Here is a 19726-nt window from a genome sequence, read left to right as displayed (position 1 = left end):
AAACCTTTTTTTCTAATGAACAAAGTAAAGAGAATGCATAAATTCTCCTAAATTGGAAATGAAGCACAAAAAGCACTGATATGTACAATGTGCATCCAAGAACAGGAGTACTCACACATCACATGAGCAAATGTAATTAATGACTTTCTAGCACAGTTATCCGCTGATAAAGTGATTCATAGGCAAAACAGTGTGATTATGTGGCCAGCAGGGCATGTTGTTCAGGTTTGGTATATTTTCACTCTGTCTTCCAGTTTGAAAAAGTAGATAGGAAATCTTATTTTTGTGATGGGTTTGGGTGGGTGGAGCATGGCTCAGCTTATAGCCCCTTTGTTGGAGGTGGAGGGAGGTGTATGTGTGTTAGTGAGTGTGTGTATGTGTGTGTGTTTGTTCCCCCATTCACTGGGTAAAGGCTTGCCGTGCGGCTGTCTAATGTGCACAGGACTAATTCCCTGCGGGCGACTGATTGTGCCAGGCTCTATTTCTCCCTCTCTCTGATTAACTGGTGCAGTGAAAAACAGACCAGCTGGGCAAGAGGAAAGCAGTTCTGGGAGGGGAGGTGGGATGAGGGGGAGGAGGAGAGCTAGACGGAGGTGGTGGCGCTGCCTCCCATGCTGCTGGCTCTGCCCTGCTTTCTGAGCTGCTGTCACTTCTCTGTGAGCGATAGCCTGATGCGTGTCTGCCTGGTCAAAGGCTAGTCTTTAGCTCCAAGGCATTCCTCGATGTCCCACTTTCACCCTCGCCTTTCTGAAAAGAGCTATTCTTCTGAACCGTCACACTTACATGCCCCGCTTTCGATTTTGTGTTTGGAGAAAGCCCAGAGCTGTTATGTTTGAAAAGGTTAGTTTTCATCTAGGCCGTTCTTTGTTACTCACCTTGAGGGTATTCGCTAACAATATTCAGGACATCTACCATTTCATCGGCAGTGACTCCACTTCAGCTTACATTTCATGGTGTCTGCTTAAAACCGGTCCACTGTCTCAGCAGTACCTCACTGCCCAGTCATGGCAGGTTGATTGTTTTTTTTTCTTGATTGCTTCAATAAATGGTCATAGGACTACTATTCAGAGGCATTATTTACATATGAGGGACTCATTCATGACAAGTTTTAAATCATTCATTAGGCATATGAGTTTATTGTTGTTGCAGTGTATGGGATTAGGCATTAAGGGTTTTTTCTGACATACAAAAACTGTTATGGCCCTCAACATGAATTGTGCATCAAGAGAAGAGTACAAGGACAGGCTTATCTGATTATCTGTAACAGAGGGTTACACAAATGTTTGAGTGTAACATAATTGCTGTTTAATAGCGGATGGTCTTTGTGTTTGTGGGATTAGTCATTTGGTTGGTTTGAGTGAGGAAATGTGTGTGTGTGTTTCTGTGTCTATGCATGTGTGTGCATGTGTGTGTGTCTTAATAATGAATGTGTATATACAAGTGCTAAAGCCTAAATGACAGCACTTTTATCTGTGATACATTTTTTCTATTATTTATGGAAGTTGCATTGCAATAGCTCAGGAGTTGTCATAATGTATTTGTCATCTTTGGAGACCTAATGCTCAAAAAATATTGGACTTGAAGCGCTCCTTTTTACTTCCTTAGCTTTGCAGAGCAAAATTGTTGTTCTTGATGAGTTATATTCCTTCTGTGGATATATATTTTTGCACTGTATTAACTACTGGGGAAGCTTTTGCATATCACTCTGGCAAATATGAGTGTAGGTGTCAACTTGACCTATATTGTGTGTTAAATTGTTACATGCTGTGTGGGTGTTTTTGCATGGGTGTCTGTTACAAGCTCTGTGTGTGTGTGTATGTGTGTGTGTGTGTGTATGTGTGTGTGGGAGGGGAGATATGTGTGGGGAGGGGGCAGCTTAGCTTGCATGTGTGTTTTTGTGCCTGTGTCTGTGCGTGTGTGTGTGTGTGTGTGTGTGTGTGTGTGTGTGTGTGTGTGTGTGTGGGAGGATGAGTACAGTAGGTTGTATCATAGTAGGTCAGGGGATTGTTTGTCTGATCCATTGAGGAGCGATTAGTGCGCCTCTCCCTACCCACAAAGAGGAGAGGATTGCCCTCCATTTGCCTCAGCTACACTACCGTCACCTCACTGGCCCCACCCCACCTTCACCTTCACCCATCGTGCTCAACACCCACAGCCACATTGTCATGCAGCCACCAGGCCTGTGCTGGATAGCTGTGTCCTCTTGGTGGCTCCTGGCTCCAAGAAGTGAGGTTTTGGTTAATGAGGTTGAGCTGCATAGATGTCTCACCACCTGGCTCTATTTGCGGCGCCACACCACAATCTGTCATCTGATGTAGGCCTAATCTTTTTTCGTGTGTGTGTGTGTGTGTGTGTGTGTGTGTGAGAGAGAGAGAGAGAGAGAGAGAGAGAGAAAGAACTGCCCGATAGCCTAACACAATGATATTATGTAGTTGCCCTGTCCATCTTCCTGTGAGCAAGACATCCCCAAGAGTTCTGAACAGATTTACATTAAACTTTGCAGAAAGGTGCCAAGCCATGGAAGAGTTGATTAAATTAGAGCTGCAATGATTACACAAATAATTGGTTAGTTGCCAACTATTAAATTAACCGCCAACTATTTTGATAAGTGATTAATCATTTTGAGTTGTTTTTAGGAAGAATTTCCAAATTCTCTGATTCCAGATTCTCAATTAGTCCTCTGTGACAGCAAACTCGTTATCTTTGGGCTGTGAACTGTTTGTTTGGACAAAACAAGACATTTGAGGAAATCCCCTGGGGCTGTGGGGCATTTTTCAGAATATTCGGACGTTGTACGGACCAAACAACTAATTGATGAAAAGAGAAAATAATCGACAGATTAATCAATAATGCGTTGCCTATCTTGATTAAACAGAAACACAAATATGACCGTATTGCAATTTGCTTCATACATTCATCTCAACACTATGTTTGGTCAACATATAGGCCTATCACTCCGGGAGATTAGACATGGAGGTGTCATAGACTCCAATGTTAAAACTCAGTTGTAAAAATACTATTTCAGTAGCATTGAATGAAATGACATACAGGTCACACTTATTAGATGGTCACACTCATAATATCAAAGCCCTTACTGAATGCGTTCAGATGCGTTTAATCATTGCAGTTTTCATGATAGAAAATAAAATGAATGGATGGGAATGGCTGCTCTTTGAGCGCAGCATCTGTCTCAGATCCGATCATCTGCAGACATCTGTCTGCAGATGTAACGGCCAGTGTAGGCGGTTCAACTGATTTTAATACGTGCATATCAAATCCAACCAGCTGATGGACCATTGGGTGGAGGCAAATACTGGATCTGTCTGTGCACGGATGTATGTGACTGATGACATTATTAAGCAGACATTTTAGATTAGTTTTCCCCTGGAAAATAGAAACTTAAGTAAGAGTGCACTTTGCCAGCTATATTTATACTGTACACACACACACACACACACACACACACACACACACACACTGTGTCCAAGGTCCTGGCCAGCTCCTGGAGGACAATGGGGAGGTAACCGTCCTGGGGGCAGTGTGAATCCCTGTATTTAGTTTCTATTCACAGCCTCTTCTTAAGCTGTCACTAATGGGATCTGCCTGGATTTTTTTTTCTTTCTTTATAGGTATACGTGTAACTTGTTGGATTTGGTTTGACCAGTAAGGTGCATATGTTGTTGCGGGTAGGGGCATTTCATTGTTTTCTGGGTTTGATTTAGAAGATGCAGTGAGTTCTAATAAGATGTATAGTCTGAGGAGGGTCCTGGTAGACACATTACAGTTTTACACTCAACCTCATAAATCTCTTTCACCAGCCATTCTCATGTTAATCAGTCACACCTCAAGGAAAAGACCAGAATGCATGAATGAATAACCTCATTGATGTGTGATGCCTTGCTTAGTTGCTCTTGTTAATCTCTTCTAGAGCACTTGTCCTATCACTGTAGAAATATTATCTGTGGTACCTACACACTTATCTGGTAACATAGGGCTGCTAAGTTGTAAAACTAATACATGCTTTTCCACTGACACCAGTGGAATAATGTCCACAATGTCCTCCAGTCATCAAATGATTAAACTATAAACATACACAGTGACAGTTCATGCAAGCAAAGAAAGGAATAACTCATTCTGCTGGTATATGAAGGTGACAGTGGTTTTAGTTGCACCAAGGCATAGAGGAATGAAGGGTTTCAACTGATATAATTGATCTGACCTCAGCTCTTTATGGTACTGTGATGCGCACAGCTTGCTAAAAATGAAGGAAAATCATGAAAACTTGATGGAGCACACTACCAACTTGATTGAACATTTGTGTATGTGTGTAGAGATTACTGATTCTAACTGGTGGATGGTGACTTGTGGAGAATAAAGGGCTACTGGATTACTGCAGTTCCCTGCCGAGCTAGGTGGAGGAGAGGACAGGAGTCTGTCTCACTGTGAGCCTGACAGAGGGTAGCAGGAGCATTGCTGAGACATATTTTACCTGGATATACCTCCTAACACCCCACCATTTCTCTGCCACCATTCTTTATCTACCTTCACCATCTTCACATCCTGGCTCAATACCAGAGTCAGCCACAAAAACCAGACACAACAGTAGATGAACAAGTTTTAGCAAACTGACAAGTGAACTCAGTCAATTAATCTGTTCAGCACTCTTAAACAAATAGCCCAGTTAGGTAATAGGCCTCAGTTGGCAGAGGGTGTAATCTCAGTGTAGATCCCCCACTGGGACTTGGTGAGTAATGCTAAGGACAGCATCAGTCTAGTCATAAACACTCTGTGTCAGTCAAGTGAAGTGATGTTAGCTCCTTTTGCTTCTAATTAATTGCATCACTATTTCTTATAACCAGTGCAGAGTGTATGAGGGGAGAATATTGACTGCTGTTCCTGTCCTATTCTCACATGCTTGTGAAAATTTTGAAAGTACAGTTGTCCCTCGCTATAACGCGGTTCACCTTTCACGGCCTCGCAGTTTCGCCGATTTTTTTTTAGTGCAATTTTGCATGCTTTTTTTTTTTTTTTTAAGCGCATTTTGTTCTGCGTCCTGATTGGCTATGGGACTGTAGACCATTGTCAATCAGTCTCCTCCGTGCCGTGTCTCCTGTACAGTACAGAATGCATTCATTCTATAATACTGGACTTATTTTTCTACGAAGGTTTGAACTTTGGCAGTGTTTAAACAATAGAGAAAAGTGAGAAAATGTTAATGCCTGTCTGAGAAAAGAGTATAAAGTGTGTAGTGAGGGGTTTTACAGCCTTAAAACATCTATAATAATTGTAAAAAATAAAGCTGACTACTTCGCGGATTTCGCCTGTTGTGGGTTATTTTTAGAATGTAACTCCTGCAATAAACGAGGGACCACTGTATCAGAATTTAGGCTACGTCATATGAAATATTCGCATCACTTTAGCTGTGTGGAGTCTAGGACCCATCAGCAGTTTACATATTTTTCTCCCCTTCTTCCTTGAGTGTCCGCATAGACTAATATTGTTCAAGTGAAGCAGACATTTTGAGTTGGTTGTGTTCAACATGCCCACAAATGACCAGTGGGGCTTTACCGTGAGGGGGTACTATCTGCAGTGGAAAACCAAACCCAAAAGTGAGTTCAGTAACATTGAGCTGAGCTGGTACCATGTAGTGGAAACAGCAAAATTGCCCCCATTAATACAGTGTGATTATGACAGCATGAGATCAGTTCCTTGGCTTTTACTGCACTGTCACATTTTGCCTCCTGTCTGTTTTCACCGTTATATCTGGCACGAACTCTTACCTGCAAGCCTGGGCTAGCTTCTTTTAAAATGTATTCTATTACACATTACTGATGCTTTGTTTAAAATTATGACTACTAGCATTATCAAACCCTAAGTGCTGCCCTGTGGCTGCCTACTACTAAAAAGTTACAATGGGTTAAGTGCAGAATTCAGATGACAATATCCTGGTATAGTGCCTCACACTTTAAGGCAAGCCTTTGTGGCATGCAGAATTTCTTTTTAGCCTTGCTAACAGCGTTGTCATGTAAAGGATGAAAAGTAACCTTTACAAATTACAGCCTTGTTGTTCTGGTCTGCACCTGCTATTAGTCTGCTGTTGCACCCTTTCTCATTGAACACTGTGCTGCTGCACCTTCACCTGCAGTACAGGTGCGCCATGAGTCTGAATGGTTTCGTGCTTGGTGGGTATATTTGCGTGTGTGCAGATTAAGTATTTGTTACCACAGGTGAGATAGGTTGTAACTGTAACACATAGGGAGTCAAAACAACAACAGATGTAGAGGAATGCAGCAAGAAATGAGAGAATAGCAAAACTGAATGCACAGCAGACAAGACACGGGTGAATATTCCTATTGCTTGAATGCTTTATTGTTTTCAAATGCAGATTCCCTACATTTACCGTCTTCTTCTTCAGTGCCTGTTGTGGGCTTTATTGATGCCAGCTGCCTCAGCCTCAGGCTAGATGCCTTTTCAAGGTAGTTTATCAAGATGAGTGACAAGTGTGGGGGCGTGAACTTGACCGACTGAGGGGGAGGAGGGCAAGACTAACAATACACTTCCTGCCTCAAGGCAAAAACTTGCATATTGTAGCTTTAAGTTTCCCTGCTCAGTTCCAAATGCAGCCTCTTGAATCTCACTGCATCTTGAAGATGTCAGTATTTTGATGTGCTTTGCTGTGGTGCGGATAGAAGACTCACTCACTGTCCAGCCCCTCAGGTAATACACTAGCCGAAAAACTTCCCAGAAAATCCTCTCTCAACCAGCCCTCACCATTCCTCTTAGAGACATATTGATCATGTACACATCAAGATGTCTGATTGGACTCAAAACCTGCCAGCTGGAGTATGTCATAGCATTGCTACTGATTTGGGATTATTTGCCAGTAACGTCAACCTTTTTACATCCATGATTGACCAGGAAAAATTTAGCTTGAGTACTCAATATCATTGTTCCAAGGACAATCAAATTCATTTATTATCCAATACTAACAAACTAACAAACTTTAATTCTAACATAAAGCAGCATTAAAGAGAGAGGGCATGGATAATGGAGAATGTAATTTTATGACTTTACATCATGTACCAGTTTCACTCCAGCCTAAGGCATTACTGACTACTAACAACTGTAGCTGTTGTTGGGGATTGTCAGAGAATTGGGGCAACGATCATGTGTTGCATGTCCCATCTTTGCGCTCAGTAATGTTGTCTGCCCATCCCAAATTTCCTGTTTGCTTCTTTGTGATATGATGCTTTGTGGTGTGATAATTTGTTGTTTCTGACTGTGTCACACAACACACAGATGGTACAATGCAAGGGATAAGATGTTAGACAGAATATCCAAGAGTATGCCACAATTAACTGGCATTCCCATTTCTGTGTCCTCCTGTCCTGTGCTTTTGAGTAGATCCCTAGATATTTGCATGTTAAGTTGGTTATTCATCTGGTTCTTCATGTTGTTCATGTCCATCTAACTGTCAAGCAAATAATTTAAATTTTGCCAATAAGGACATGCAAATTAGATTTGTTTTATCGTCAGATTAGAAAAGAGTAAGTCAGCTCCTTTAATGCACAACTATCAGAGAGCACATGATGAGGAAAATAAAAGAGCCCACCAAGAGTTGGTTAAAGTTCTGTGAGATAGTTCTCTTCCTTCATGTTAGGTGATGCTGTCCATATTTCATGCTGTCTTAGTCATTATATCACTGCACCAGCTAATGGCCAAATTCCAGTTATCACAATTTATTTGAAAAAGTATTTGATGCAAACTGAATTGTAAGATTCTGTATTTATCCTCCACTTCACCTACTTTGACAGGAATGTCAGTATTCCTTTTAAACTAAGGGGTCATGTCTGTGGTATAACTGAATGATTGGAAGTAGCATTTGCATCTGGCCAGGCGTCCTTTTGCACATATCACCGAAAATAATTGGCACCAGAGTAGGATTATGCATCATGTGGTTCTGTGTATTTGTGTTAAGTAAGCAGTTTCTCCTTTATGTGTCCTTCAAACAGATTCCAGTTTGTGTTCATGTCATTTTTTTGTTTGTAGCAATCTATATTAAGTTTTGCACATGCTTAAGCCAAGATCTAATCAGTGTTGGCTGAGGTTGCCATCTATATTCAAGTTGAAATGGGATTACTGGAGTTACACTGGGTTGCACAAGCAGACAGTTATATTGAAGTTGATGCTTAGCTCTGTTAACTGCTTCATGACAGTTACTAACCTTATCTCAAAGTTATCATCTCATTTTCATGCACTGTGCCAGTTGTACTGTTCAAGCTTCTATTTGCATGGGCCTGTCATTTGACTTTCAGCATATCAAAGTAGAGCACAGTTAGAGCATGAGGCTGATGTCAAAAGAGAGTGTGAGTGAAGTATGTCAGGTTGTAACAATGTCTGATCCCTGATGTGGAAAGATGGACGTTTAATTCCTGAGCTGAAAAAAATCTGAATATTAGCCAACAAGTATTCAGTCGTGGGTACTGTGCCATATCTACCTCCTTTGCTCCATTCGCTGACTTTGGGCCTTTGTGTCTCTTTTTCTTTGGATTCTAGGTTGAATGCGTTTTCCCGTAGCCTGGACACCATGAGCACCATCTCACCGACCGACTTTGACAGCTTAGAGATCCAGCAGCAGTATAATGACATCAACAACCGCTGGGACCTGGCAGCGGAGACTGACTGGGACAATGAGAACAGTTCAGCACGCCTCTTCGAGCGCTCCCGCATTAAAGCTCTGGCAGGTGAGGTACACTCATACCCTCACCAATGTGTTTGTGTGTTTGTGTGTTATTGATATGCACCTGTGTTAGTATGAAATATGGAAGGATGAGGAGAGGATGATGTAGTCATAGCTTGTCTGAACTGTCGCCAAGAAGATCTAATGCATTCATTTTATAAGTTTGTAAAATGGCTCCCGCAAGAGACTGCATTCCCGATATCACTTTGAATGTGTTGTGTTCCCAGTTACAGTACACCCTAGAGTTATCAGGGGAAAGCAGTCCTCTCAATTAGCTAAGAGTCTGTATTAGTTCTTGATGTCAGACTAATGTTTAGGCGTAATATTTTTCAGTGTTCTAAGAAGATAACAAGGTTCTGGGCTGTACACAAAACACACAAAGACAACTAAAATTACAAGAACCCCTCTCTTATTGGTTGGTTTCTATAACGTGTGAGTGTGTGCACACATAGCACTTCACCCTACAACTTGTTTTATAGGCCATCTTTAATTGAGTAGTGTCACCTTTAGTTGGTTTAGGTTACTAAGTTATGTATTGGACCACTATAGACATTTTCATAGTAGCCATTTTGTTACTAATGCCATATTGATGTTCTGTTCCTTTTGAGTATAGTACAACCTTTCTAGTGATCCAGCATGCACATTTTCAACTTAAATGAAACAGTAGTCTTAATTAATGTCATTAGAAGCATCTGTGCTTACCATGCTATTTCATGTCAAAATGGCTGATGTGAAAAGGGTCTCTTGTAAGATAATGGGTGAGTACTGGGTGTGCTTGATTGAATATGAGATCCTAGCAATACAGGTCCCTTGTATATTTAAATGGAGCACGGCTTTTAATGTGGAACTTATCAAAAATCAATTTTCCGGGTTATTTCAAAGGTATTCCACAAGTAATTCAATAGCACAATCAGGAAATATCCTTCTCTTTTAGTCAGTGCTACTTGTGTTTTTGTACTTTCAGATAGCTTCTTGAATAACAGTTAACCTTAAATGACTAGACCATTAACGAGTGTGGAAGGGTACAAGTGTTATTAACATTCATAGAGCATGATGCGCTGGGACCAACCCCATATTTCACTGCTGTGAACCAAGAACCACAATGGAACCCAGTCTTTGACATTTTGTTTTATCCTTGATCATTTTTAAAGAACCCAAGGTTTGTTTTTACACCATCTTTTTTATCTATTGTTGATAAACTAAACTAGTATGTTGTACCTGATCAAGACTTGGGCCCTCTGTTTGCAATACCCTACATTATATACTTTATTATTATTATTATTCTATATTATATATTGAACCAGAAGCTGACTTTAGTTTTCTACAACACACATATTCCAGATTCCGTTTATCTTTGTATAATCTAGTTTGGTTCCTTAGCCATCAAGACATGATGCCTTTTCTCTTTGTGCCACGACATGTTTTAAGAGAATAAAGTTTCTGCTTGGGGCTCAGCCTATGCTGTCACACCACAGCCCCAATATAGCACCTGGGTGAATTTTATTTTATATCTTTCTTTCTTTCTTTCTTTCTTTCTTTCTTTCTCTTTGTCTTTTGATATAACCTTCCAGGGATCTCTAAGAACAAATAACTACAGTGTGTAGATATGCATCTGCTGTACATTCAGCACTAGCCATAGAGGCAGACTTTGAAGCCTTTTAGTAGGCTGCATAATTCAGCATACTTCCTCAAACAAAGGAGAGATGACCAAGCAACAGTTTGACAGAGTTTGACAAACACATCTGACTTGCAGAGAGAAAAGACAAAAGACACAGAAATGCCTGAAAATCTTATTAGGCTCAGTAGAATGAAGTACAAGCTTAATTCTTTTCTGTCCCAAAAGGCAGAATTGTCTTTTTTTAGGGCAAGACAAAAATACTTTGAGAAGGAGGACAAAGCCTCCTAGCTTTGACAAAACTGGAGGTGTGCTGCACACACCTGCATCCCAAACTAAGGACATAGTACTGAACAGGTTTGTCATAGGACCTGTACTGTTCCACCTCATTGATGTGAGGTAGGAGTGTTCATTTTGTAGCTTCACTGGAAAATGCACACTGTCTGAGGGTTCAGTAAACGTGCCAGCTACCCAAGGCCAATCTGAATTTTAGAATTCTCCCTCATTACTAGTTGGAACCAGCACTTACAATTGACATCTAAGTTTAAAACAAAGTGGTCATGCATCTAGCATTGACAGCCTGCCAGTCTTGAAAGTTGACTACACTTTTAGGCCACCCTGTTCGGGAAGCTCTAAATGAGGTCGGCCAGAATCCTGACAGTCCAATCACCAACTTGATCATGTGCATCCTAAATAGCTGTTTTCAGACATTTCTGTTTCTTTGACTAGTCCCAAGCATCCTCACATTCTACAGAATAAGTACCAGTGTCTCTGGTCAAAACAAGTTGTAGTATCATGTAGGACCCAGCAGAGGGAAGCAACAGGCAGGGCAGCACCATATTGTTGTTTTATCTCTCTCTGTAGTTCTCTCTCAGACACACACCTACTCACATCTAAAAACCACTGACTGTGTGCTTTTAGCATCATGTAGATAAGTTTTTATGAAACCTTAACCTCTTTTCCTTCCGAATACAACCTGACTCATTTCTTCATGGCAAGCAGCACACACACTATAGGTCTTGTTGTGTGTTCTCATAGCATTTTTCCTTTGTGGAAAGTATTCAGACTCCTACCTTTCCCAAACTCTATGTTATAGAGCTTAATCTAATACAGATTAAAGCATTTTTTACATTAATCTGCACCGTGTAACCCGTATGACAAAATGAAAACACATTTCATTTTTTTTTTAATTTCTTTTAAAAAATCTCATTTACATAAGTATATAGACCCTTTGGTTGGACTGCCCAGATTAAGCTCAGTTGCGTCCAGTTTCCTTTGATCACTCATTAGATGTGGTATAAGGTCTGTCTTATTCACAGTGTGTATCAGAGCAAAAAACAAGTCGTCCAAAAACTGGCCAAGGTACTATGTCCAGGCCTAGATCTGGGAAAGTGTTTTTTGAAAATTGCTGAGTGCATTAGAGGTTCCCAGTTCCAGAGGCACAGTGGGCTCCATCATTATGAAATGAAAGAAGTATAGAATCTCAAAGACTCTTCCTAGAGTGGGCTGAGAAAGAGGAAGAGAAACGCCTTGGTCAGGGACGCAATCAAGAGCCCAATGGCTGCACAAACAGAGTTTTGGAGTTTTTATGCAGAAAAGGAGAACCTGCCAGAAAGACAACCATCCCTGCAGGACTCAGTTAGTCATGTGTTTGCGGTAGAGTTGCTCAATCGAAGCCACACCTGAGTAAAAGGCATATGAAAATTAGCTTGCAGTTTGCCAGAAAACATTGAGTGTGAGGGAAAAGATTGTCCGGTTAGATGAGACAAAAATGGAACTCTGTATCCCTACATCTGGCAAACCTATGCACACTACCGCTACATGACCAGGGTACTATTAACCCTACAGTAAAGCATAGTGGTGGCATCATCCTGCTTGAAGGGATGCTTCAGTGGCAGGGACTAGTAGACTGATCAGGATTAAGGGAACAACTAATAGAGCCAAATACAGAGGGGTCCTTGCAGTAAACCTGCTCCCGAGTGCAGAGTTGCAGGGTAGTGAAGATTTACCTTTCAGCATGACGACAACCCAGCGTACACAGCCAAGACAATGCTGTTGTGGATTTGGGCAAGTCTGTGAATGCCCTTAACTGACACAAACACCTTCATGAAGGTTGTGGTGACAAAGCTTGACAGGATCTGCAAGGAACAATTGGAAAAACTGCCCAATTTCAGGTGTGCAAAGCTGGTAGAGGCATACCAAGAAGAGTACTAGCTGTAATCGCTGTCAAACATGCTTCTACTACTAAACGACTGAATAAAAGGCTTGAATACTCATGTAAATGAAACGTTTCAGGTTGTTTTTTTTTTGTTTGTTTTTTTTTTGCAATAGATTGAAAAAAAACTCGAAAGATGTTTTTGCTTGTCATTATAGTGCATTGTGTAGGTTGGTGGAAAAAATAATCTGTAGTTATAACACCACAAGAGTGGACAAAGTAAAGGTGTCTGAATATGGCCACTGTATGAAGATATGAAACAACTTTCACATGGTTATGAAAGAAACACAGAGCTGTTTGCTGTTTGTCAAACTGCTAAGGAGGACTTCACACATTTTAACAAATGGTATGCAATCAAAAAACAGTGTGACCAGAGAAGAGGGTGTGAGTGTATTGGTTTCTCCTGCTCCCCTGTGAATGCGTAATTCCATCTCCTTTTGGACAAGCATGGGCTTGATATGCACATTCCTTGACGAGCTGTAACAGCTACTACCCCCCCCCCCCCCCCCCCAGCCTGCTCCTTTTGCTACTTATCCCCAATGTCAAGACCTTCTACGTTTCTGTAACTGATGCTCACTTACTCTTTCCTTCCGTCAACCTCTCTCACTACGTGTTTTTTCCTAGATGAAATGACACATTTCCCAGCTTGCATCTCTTTTAACTCTACCTCCTCTTTACTCCTTTATGGGACAGCATTGCTGCCACCTTTCATTGTGGAAAGTCTTCCCTGTGCTAAGATCAAGTAAATTTGCATAAGTAACCACACTGTTATCTACTCTCCTGTACCTGAATATTTGATCTTTTATTTTTAACCTACGCCCTGTTTTATAATTGCAGTTACATGTATTCACACGTGGAAGCTACCCAGTACAGTAGGAAAGGGTAGGTGTTGTACTTTTGCAAAACAGTATAACTTTTATTGATAGTATTTCCTCTATTAATTGCTTCCAAGTAAAAACAGTCCCAAAACAAATGCGTTATGTCCCCGTCTCCATGTAAGCCTATATAAATTAAAAAAAAAAAAAAAAAATTACATGATGTCATTTGATAAGATGGGTAGAATAAGGTGGCTAACACGACTGACACATCTGGCATAGATGTTTAAGTATACTGTTCACTATGGATGAACAGTCCATCAATTGGAAAAATTAAAACACCGCTTAATCTGGAAGAATATGTAAAGCACAAATGAATATAAACTTATATAAACTTTGGCGTTGTATTTGATAATTCATGCAGCATATGTAAGTAACTAACCAAAAACACAGGCATATTGAAATATAAAAGGAAATGTTTAAGAATACCATTCTTTTCTATCTTGTCTAAGGCTTTTTTGAACAGGGTTTGTAGGGTTATTTTATGCACAATGCAAGTTGAGAGTTTAGATGAGGAATATTTGTTGGTTTATAGCCCATGAAAAGCCATTTTACATTTGCGTTGGTCTTTGGTACAATGAGGAGTCTGAGCTCAGCTGTCCTCACCTTGATGTGTGTATAATTACCAGTCATGCTGCCAAGTATAACCACTCTCCTGCAGTTGGCCACATTTGGCCACTGTGAGTAAGACTGGGAATGATCCTTGGTCTCTTGAGGGAAATCAGCCCCACCTGCTCCATGGGGGAATCCCCCTTGGATCAGATGTGTACTGCCAGTGTTTGGGATATATTCCAGCCTCTCACCCTCCCTGGGTGTTTGGGAGGAGCTGTGTTGTGGGATGGTAAAATTTTACATGCTCAGCAATACAGTAGGTCTGTCTTCTCTTTCACTGGCTCTGCTTCTTTCAGCATTTCTCGTCTTTACCTCCTTTCTCATCTATGTTCATTCACCACACTAGACCATCATAGATTTTCATTAATTCTAAGATTTCTCTCTTTGTTTTTATTTTTCACAGTATCTAGAAATTATCATAAATCATATCCTATACACTTTTTTATTATTATTCTGATGGGTTCAATAGGGAGGTGACTTCCTTACCTAATGACTTGTGCTTATACCCCTAGGCACAAATACATACAAACACACACAAACCTGCCATCAAAACTCTCTCATGTTTATTGGGATGTTTGACGGACATTCATTGCTGCAGATCATCAACACTCTGCGCTTCTCATCACTGCCAGTGACCGTAACAGAGACCCTGTACCCCCAGCAAGAGACGTGCTTTCAGGATCTCATTAGTCCAATCCCCTTTTCAAAAAGACTCAGTCACTGAAGGCCCTGGGCAGTGGTCCCTCTAATGAGAGCCCTCCAGATGCTCCCCGCTCATCCGGACAAACACAGATCAAAAAACCAACAGGCCTGTTTACCATGGCCCCCTGGTCAGACCAGAGGGCATCCTCTTGTAAGAAAGGCCTCTCTGACCTTAGTGCCCTCTGTGTTTACGATCTTATGCAGTTCTTGCTCACATGGTGGAGGAGGAAAATAATTATTTTACAACTTTTCAAATCCCAGTATAGGTCAAAACACAGATCCATTTTGCTCTGGTGTTTGCAAACAGTTGCTCAATTTGGCATTGAAAAAACTCTAGTACGTAAAACCATAGTCAAAGCCTCTAAGTGGTTTGGTTGGATGGTGGCACCTTGACAGTGGGTGTTATACAGCATTTTTGCATTTATCATTTAACCTAATAAGATGTCAAATACTATGCATTAATAAATTACAGTTCTGTACTTGTGTTACACACGTAATTAGCGTAGAGATGACACATGCATCACCCCAACATGGACGCGGCACACACACACACACACACACACACACAAGTTGGTTTCCATCACTTCAGAGGACTTACATTGACTTACATTCATTTCCTGGAGATTTATCCTAACCTTAACCCTAACCACTACCTGCCTAACCCTAACCCTAAAGTTATCTTAGCTTTAAATCAAGTCTTCACCCTAAAATTAATGTTTTTCACTTATGGGGACTTGCTTTTTGTCCCCATAAGGGAGGCGAGTCCCCACAACGTGACTGTGTAAACAGATTTATGTCCCCACAACATTAGCAATACCAGGTACACACACACACACACCACACACACACACACACACACACACACACACACACCACTTTCAAATCTTGTTAGGGCAGGAAAGAACTTGTTGCAGATGCTGACACTTTCTCAACAACTTCCTTCCTGTCTTAACGTCTTGTCATAGTTGACGCCCGGTGAACACGAAGAAGGGGATAGAGAGTGAAATATGTGTTAGAGGGTGAGAGAACTGAAGAAGGAAGCACACAGCGATAGATGATAGGATAAGCGGACTCAGTCTGACGGGAGGCTTTTGTGATGTACCTTTCTTGGCAAGCCACACCCCGTAGCTGCCTGGAATTAAGGTAGAGTGGAATAATCCACCTCTTGCTATACTGAGCATTTAACTCCAAGAATGGTTTAGTCCACCTCTACACCTCCTCCCCCTCAGCCTTCCACCATGTACTTCTCTTGTGCTCCTCCCTCAAACACACCTTATGCAAATGACCCAACTTTCAGAGGGCACAGCAGGCTTTGTTTACACAGCCATCCGACCACGGCCAGTTTGCCTGCTCTGCTCGGCTCTGCACTGCTCTGCTCTGCTCAGACAAATGTGAGTGTGTTTGAGTGCAGGCTCAAAGTTTGGAGGGAAGACAGCGCTCTTTTGCTTGAACCACTAGGAAGTGCACCCAGAAGTTTTTACTTTGCGAAGAGGCAAGGAGTGTACCGCAGATTTCAGAGGAGGTGAAACAAGAGAACATCTTGTTCTTCACTTTTATTTTAAATGATTCCTTGAGTTTCTTCCACCCCCTACACACACTGCTGGTTTTCAGGGGACAAGGTGGGACAGAGGACAAAAAGGAGGGAATATTTTTCCACCTTATGTTGTGCCTTATTCATTAACTGAAACATTGAAGGGATCTAAAAAGGAGGATAACCCAAGGCATTTGGATATACAAACATTTTGTCTTCTGGAAACATTTTTGGAGCACTTTCATGCCTTTTTAGTTTGGAGAGCTTGCCTGTGCTGTGCTATGCAGGGGAGCTCCTGGTCACTCTGTATCTGAGAGGAATATCTAAGAGAGAGAGGTCCAATAACCAAGGCCATGGAGTGGATCAAGGGAGAGAGAGCCCTGTTTGTCCCCAGCAGCATTTGTTAATCAGGTGCAATACGCCAACATCCTGGAAGGAAGGTTCAAACAGCTGCAAGGTAAGAGTTATTATTGACACCATCCCGAGGAAGCTGTGGGTACAAAATGAATTAGCTTCTATGTATTAATTCATATGCATGATTTTTTTTTTGGTTTGGTTACAGCAGCCCCATTAGTATTTGTGAAGAAATGCATTTGTTTTGTTAGCATCTAAGTTAGCATCTAAGTTTCATGTGTGGCTTTTGGAAAGAGTTTGTCATTTGATTAAATGCTGATAGGCCTGTCTGTGGGATTTATGTTATGCTAGCACTTTTATGGAGGGAGAAAATTAGTCCCCAAAAGATTTTACATTTTCTTGGTTTCTGTGAGTACCTGTGAGACTGTTGAGTGAGTCTCGTGATATTTCAGGGCTTAATGTTGAGAGAATCGAGGAGAGCTATAGTAGACACTGAGTAGGCGTCAGCTCAGCTCTAAAGCAGGCAGGCAGCTTGGGCACCTGATCACTGGGCCACCTGTCCTCTTTTATCCTATTACAATGCAGGTCTCTGTCTATGGCCAAAGCCTGTGAGGTCCTGCGCACAGAAGTCACTGAGGCCACCAGCTAACGTACAGACTATAACGTGTACTATAACGTATGGACTTTACGATGCAGTGAACTGCATCGTAGAACTGACATGATTTGGGTGTGTTTCACATTACCTGTGAGAAAAAACACCCTTGCAGGCTATTGTAGACTAAATCTCTAGTGATTTGTTTTAGGAAAATCACATAACCCTACAAAATCCTTGATTTCCTCACCTTTATGTGAAAGTGTCGGTCACTCAGATAAATGGAGAAAACCCTTGTGATGCTTTGTTGGCTTGTGTAGGTTCTGACAATATTAGGCGTAGGCAACCATGTGCCGTGGAGAGCCGAGAGTCTGCAGGTTTTCATTCCAACCAAAAATTACAGCACGTGAATACACTGATTACCTCACTTTAAAACAGAGAGGAGGAACTAATCAGTGAAATCACCTGATGTAGATTTTGGTTAGAATGAAAACCTGCAGAATTTCAGCTTTCTATGGCACATAGTTGCCTACCCTTTGACTATATGAACAAGTTTGTTTGATCATACATTGGGCCACTGGGGTCAAGTGTCACGGCATCAAGTGTGGCTTGTTCCTTTGAGCTGCAAACTCCTCAGTCACAGGCCAGAAGGTAAGGTAGTTGCAGTAACACATGCTATGCAGTGGGCATGTCAGTCGCCAGAATGCATAGGATCACAGTGTTTTACTAGTTTCCGGCCTCTCCCTGGGTGCTGTCTGGAATGGGGATCTTTCTAAGATTTTACTTGAGAGGCAAGTCTACCCTCTCTGCATGTCTTACATTCTTCTAGTGGCCCAACAGTATTTCACCTCTGATACTAAGCGATTTCTCCATTGGCACTGAGGGAGAGAATAGTTCTCTGAAAAGGTATGCATGTCTCTACTGGGAGTTTTTTCCCAGAGTCTATGGTGCTGTTTATAATGACAGTGTGTGTGCATTAAAACATTTAAAAAAAAAAAAAAAAAAAAAAGTTTACATCTTCCCACCAACAGCACCAGTGAGAATGATCTGGATCGGGGATAGAACCCACATATGAGATCATATCTCTAAGCTAAAACACAATACAAGGTTCATACCATTGTCTATATTGTGAAAGGCACCTCCTATGAGTGTATTCTGACAAGGTAAGGGTATATCAGCACCTACCTTTTTCCACTTTTCAACCAGCAAAACCTGTAGCTCACCAAGTAATGTAAAGGTCAGAGTTCAGGCACAGAATGTGTGCTGACCTAAAATGTATACATTTCGCTGCACCTAACAGACCTATTATGGAGTAAGAGGTAAAGTCAGAGTGGGATTCATTCTATGAATTCTCTGTGGAGATGGAGAATAAAAGTGGGTAACTTCCACTTTACTCTCCATGTTTTTTGTAGCCCACTGCTCTACCTAGATATGTTCTGGATGGAGCATATTACACACATACTCGCACACAAACATTTTGGCAACACCCCACTTGTAATTCCAGTTTGACTACCCTAGAGGCTCATTCTTTCTGTCCCTCCCTCTCTCATGTGCTCAGAAGTCATGATGTCTCCTGGAATGACAAAACAGAGGATTTGCACATACATAATTTGGTGTTATTATGCAGGACGCTCACTTCACACACATGGAAGGCTTCACAAAATATTTTTTGCACCTGCTGTGTGCAGTTATTTGAAATCTTGCGTTGTCAGTGTCCCACAAGCAATTTGTGCAAGGTCATTGGCTCTGAACTGGTCTTTCTGGACAGAAATGTGATAGCATCCATGAAGCTGTGATCCAAATGAAAATCTAACACTAGCATTTTTTTCTTGTCAAAAATCTTGGCTTTTTGGCTATTAAAAAAATGAAAGTGAAGATTGGTAGAGATGCATTTCCAGATTATATATGCCCACAACTCTGTAACATAAAAATACACTTCTAGCTATGTCTGTGTCAATGGTAAATCACATTTAACACATAAAAAATCAACCATCAACCAAAGTAACTGTGTAACCACAGTGAAGAGAGGCAGGTTGGATGAGGCAGTTGTTGAACCACACACATGGATTAACTGAAGTGATAAATTTCTCCATCTCTGTGGTGCCAGGCAATAGTTTGATTTTGCTCCCAGTGGAAGGGATAATTGTTTTAGTTATGCTGTAATAGCAGGATGTGTCCTGTATACATGAAGTAATAAAATCTTAAATGCCCATTATAAGGATATATTTAGTGGATATCAAAGGGCACCATTTTGTTGCCTTACATTTAGGCCTAACTCACATCATGCAGCCTAACCATGTCTCTTTTTAAATATGATCTAAATAACAAGAGAAAAATATTGTGAAAGAACTTGTTACTTTTTTATTTTAGTGCATTGATCTCTGTGCCCAGATAAATCCAGTGTTTGTGTCAGTCCAAAGGGTCACTGTCTTCTGCACTGCGCTGCACTGAGAGCTTTAGTGGGGACTACAACTCAGCAGGCACTAGCAG

The 19726-nt window shown here is 41.2% G+C and overlaps 1 protein-coding gene across 3 annotated transcripts in view; it reads left to right on the top strand.

The window, feature by feature from the left end:
- The window catches only part of sptbn2 (spectrin, beta, non-erythrocytic 2), a 68083-nt gene that overhangs the window by 12965 nt on the left and 35392 nt on the right, over nt 1-19726 (top strand). For 2 of the 3 annotated variants that reach the window (XM_030068824.1, XM_030068823.1), the window contains exon 1: nt 8588-8744. In XM_030068824.1, the coding sequence (XP_029924684.1) occupies nt 8588-8744 (157 nt within the window). Of the gene's footprint in view, nt 1-8556; nt 8745-19726 lie in introns of those variants that run through there. The other variant, XM_030068822.1, reaches the window with a different exon arrangement.

The sequence above is a fragment of the Myripristis murdjan genome, chromosome 14 (assembly GCF_902150065.1).
Source record: "Myripristis murdjan chromosome 14, fMyrMur1.1, whole genome shotgun sequence".
Classification (NCBI taxonomy): Eukaryota; Metazoa; Chordata; class Actinopteri; order Holocentriformes; family Holocentridae; genus Myripristis; species Myripristis murdjan.
The sequence above is the reverse complement of the archived record's forward strand: the minus strand, read 5'-3'. Positions and strand labels throughout refer to the sequence as shown.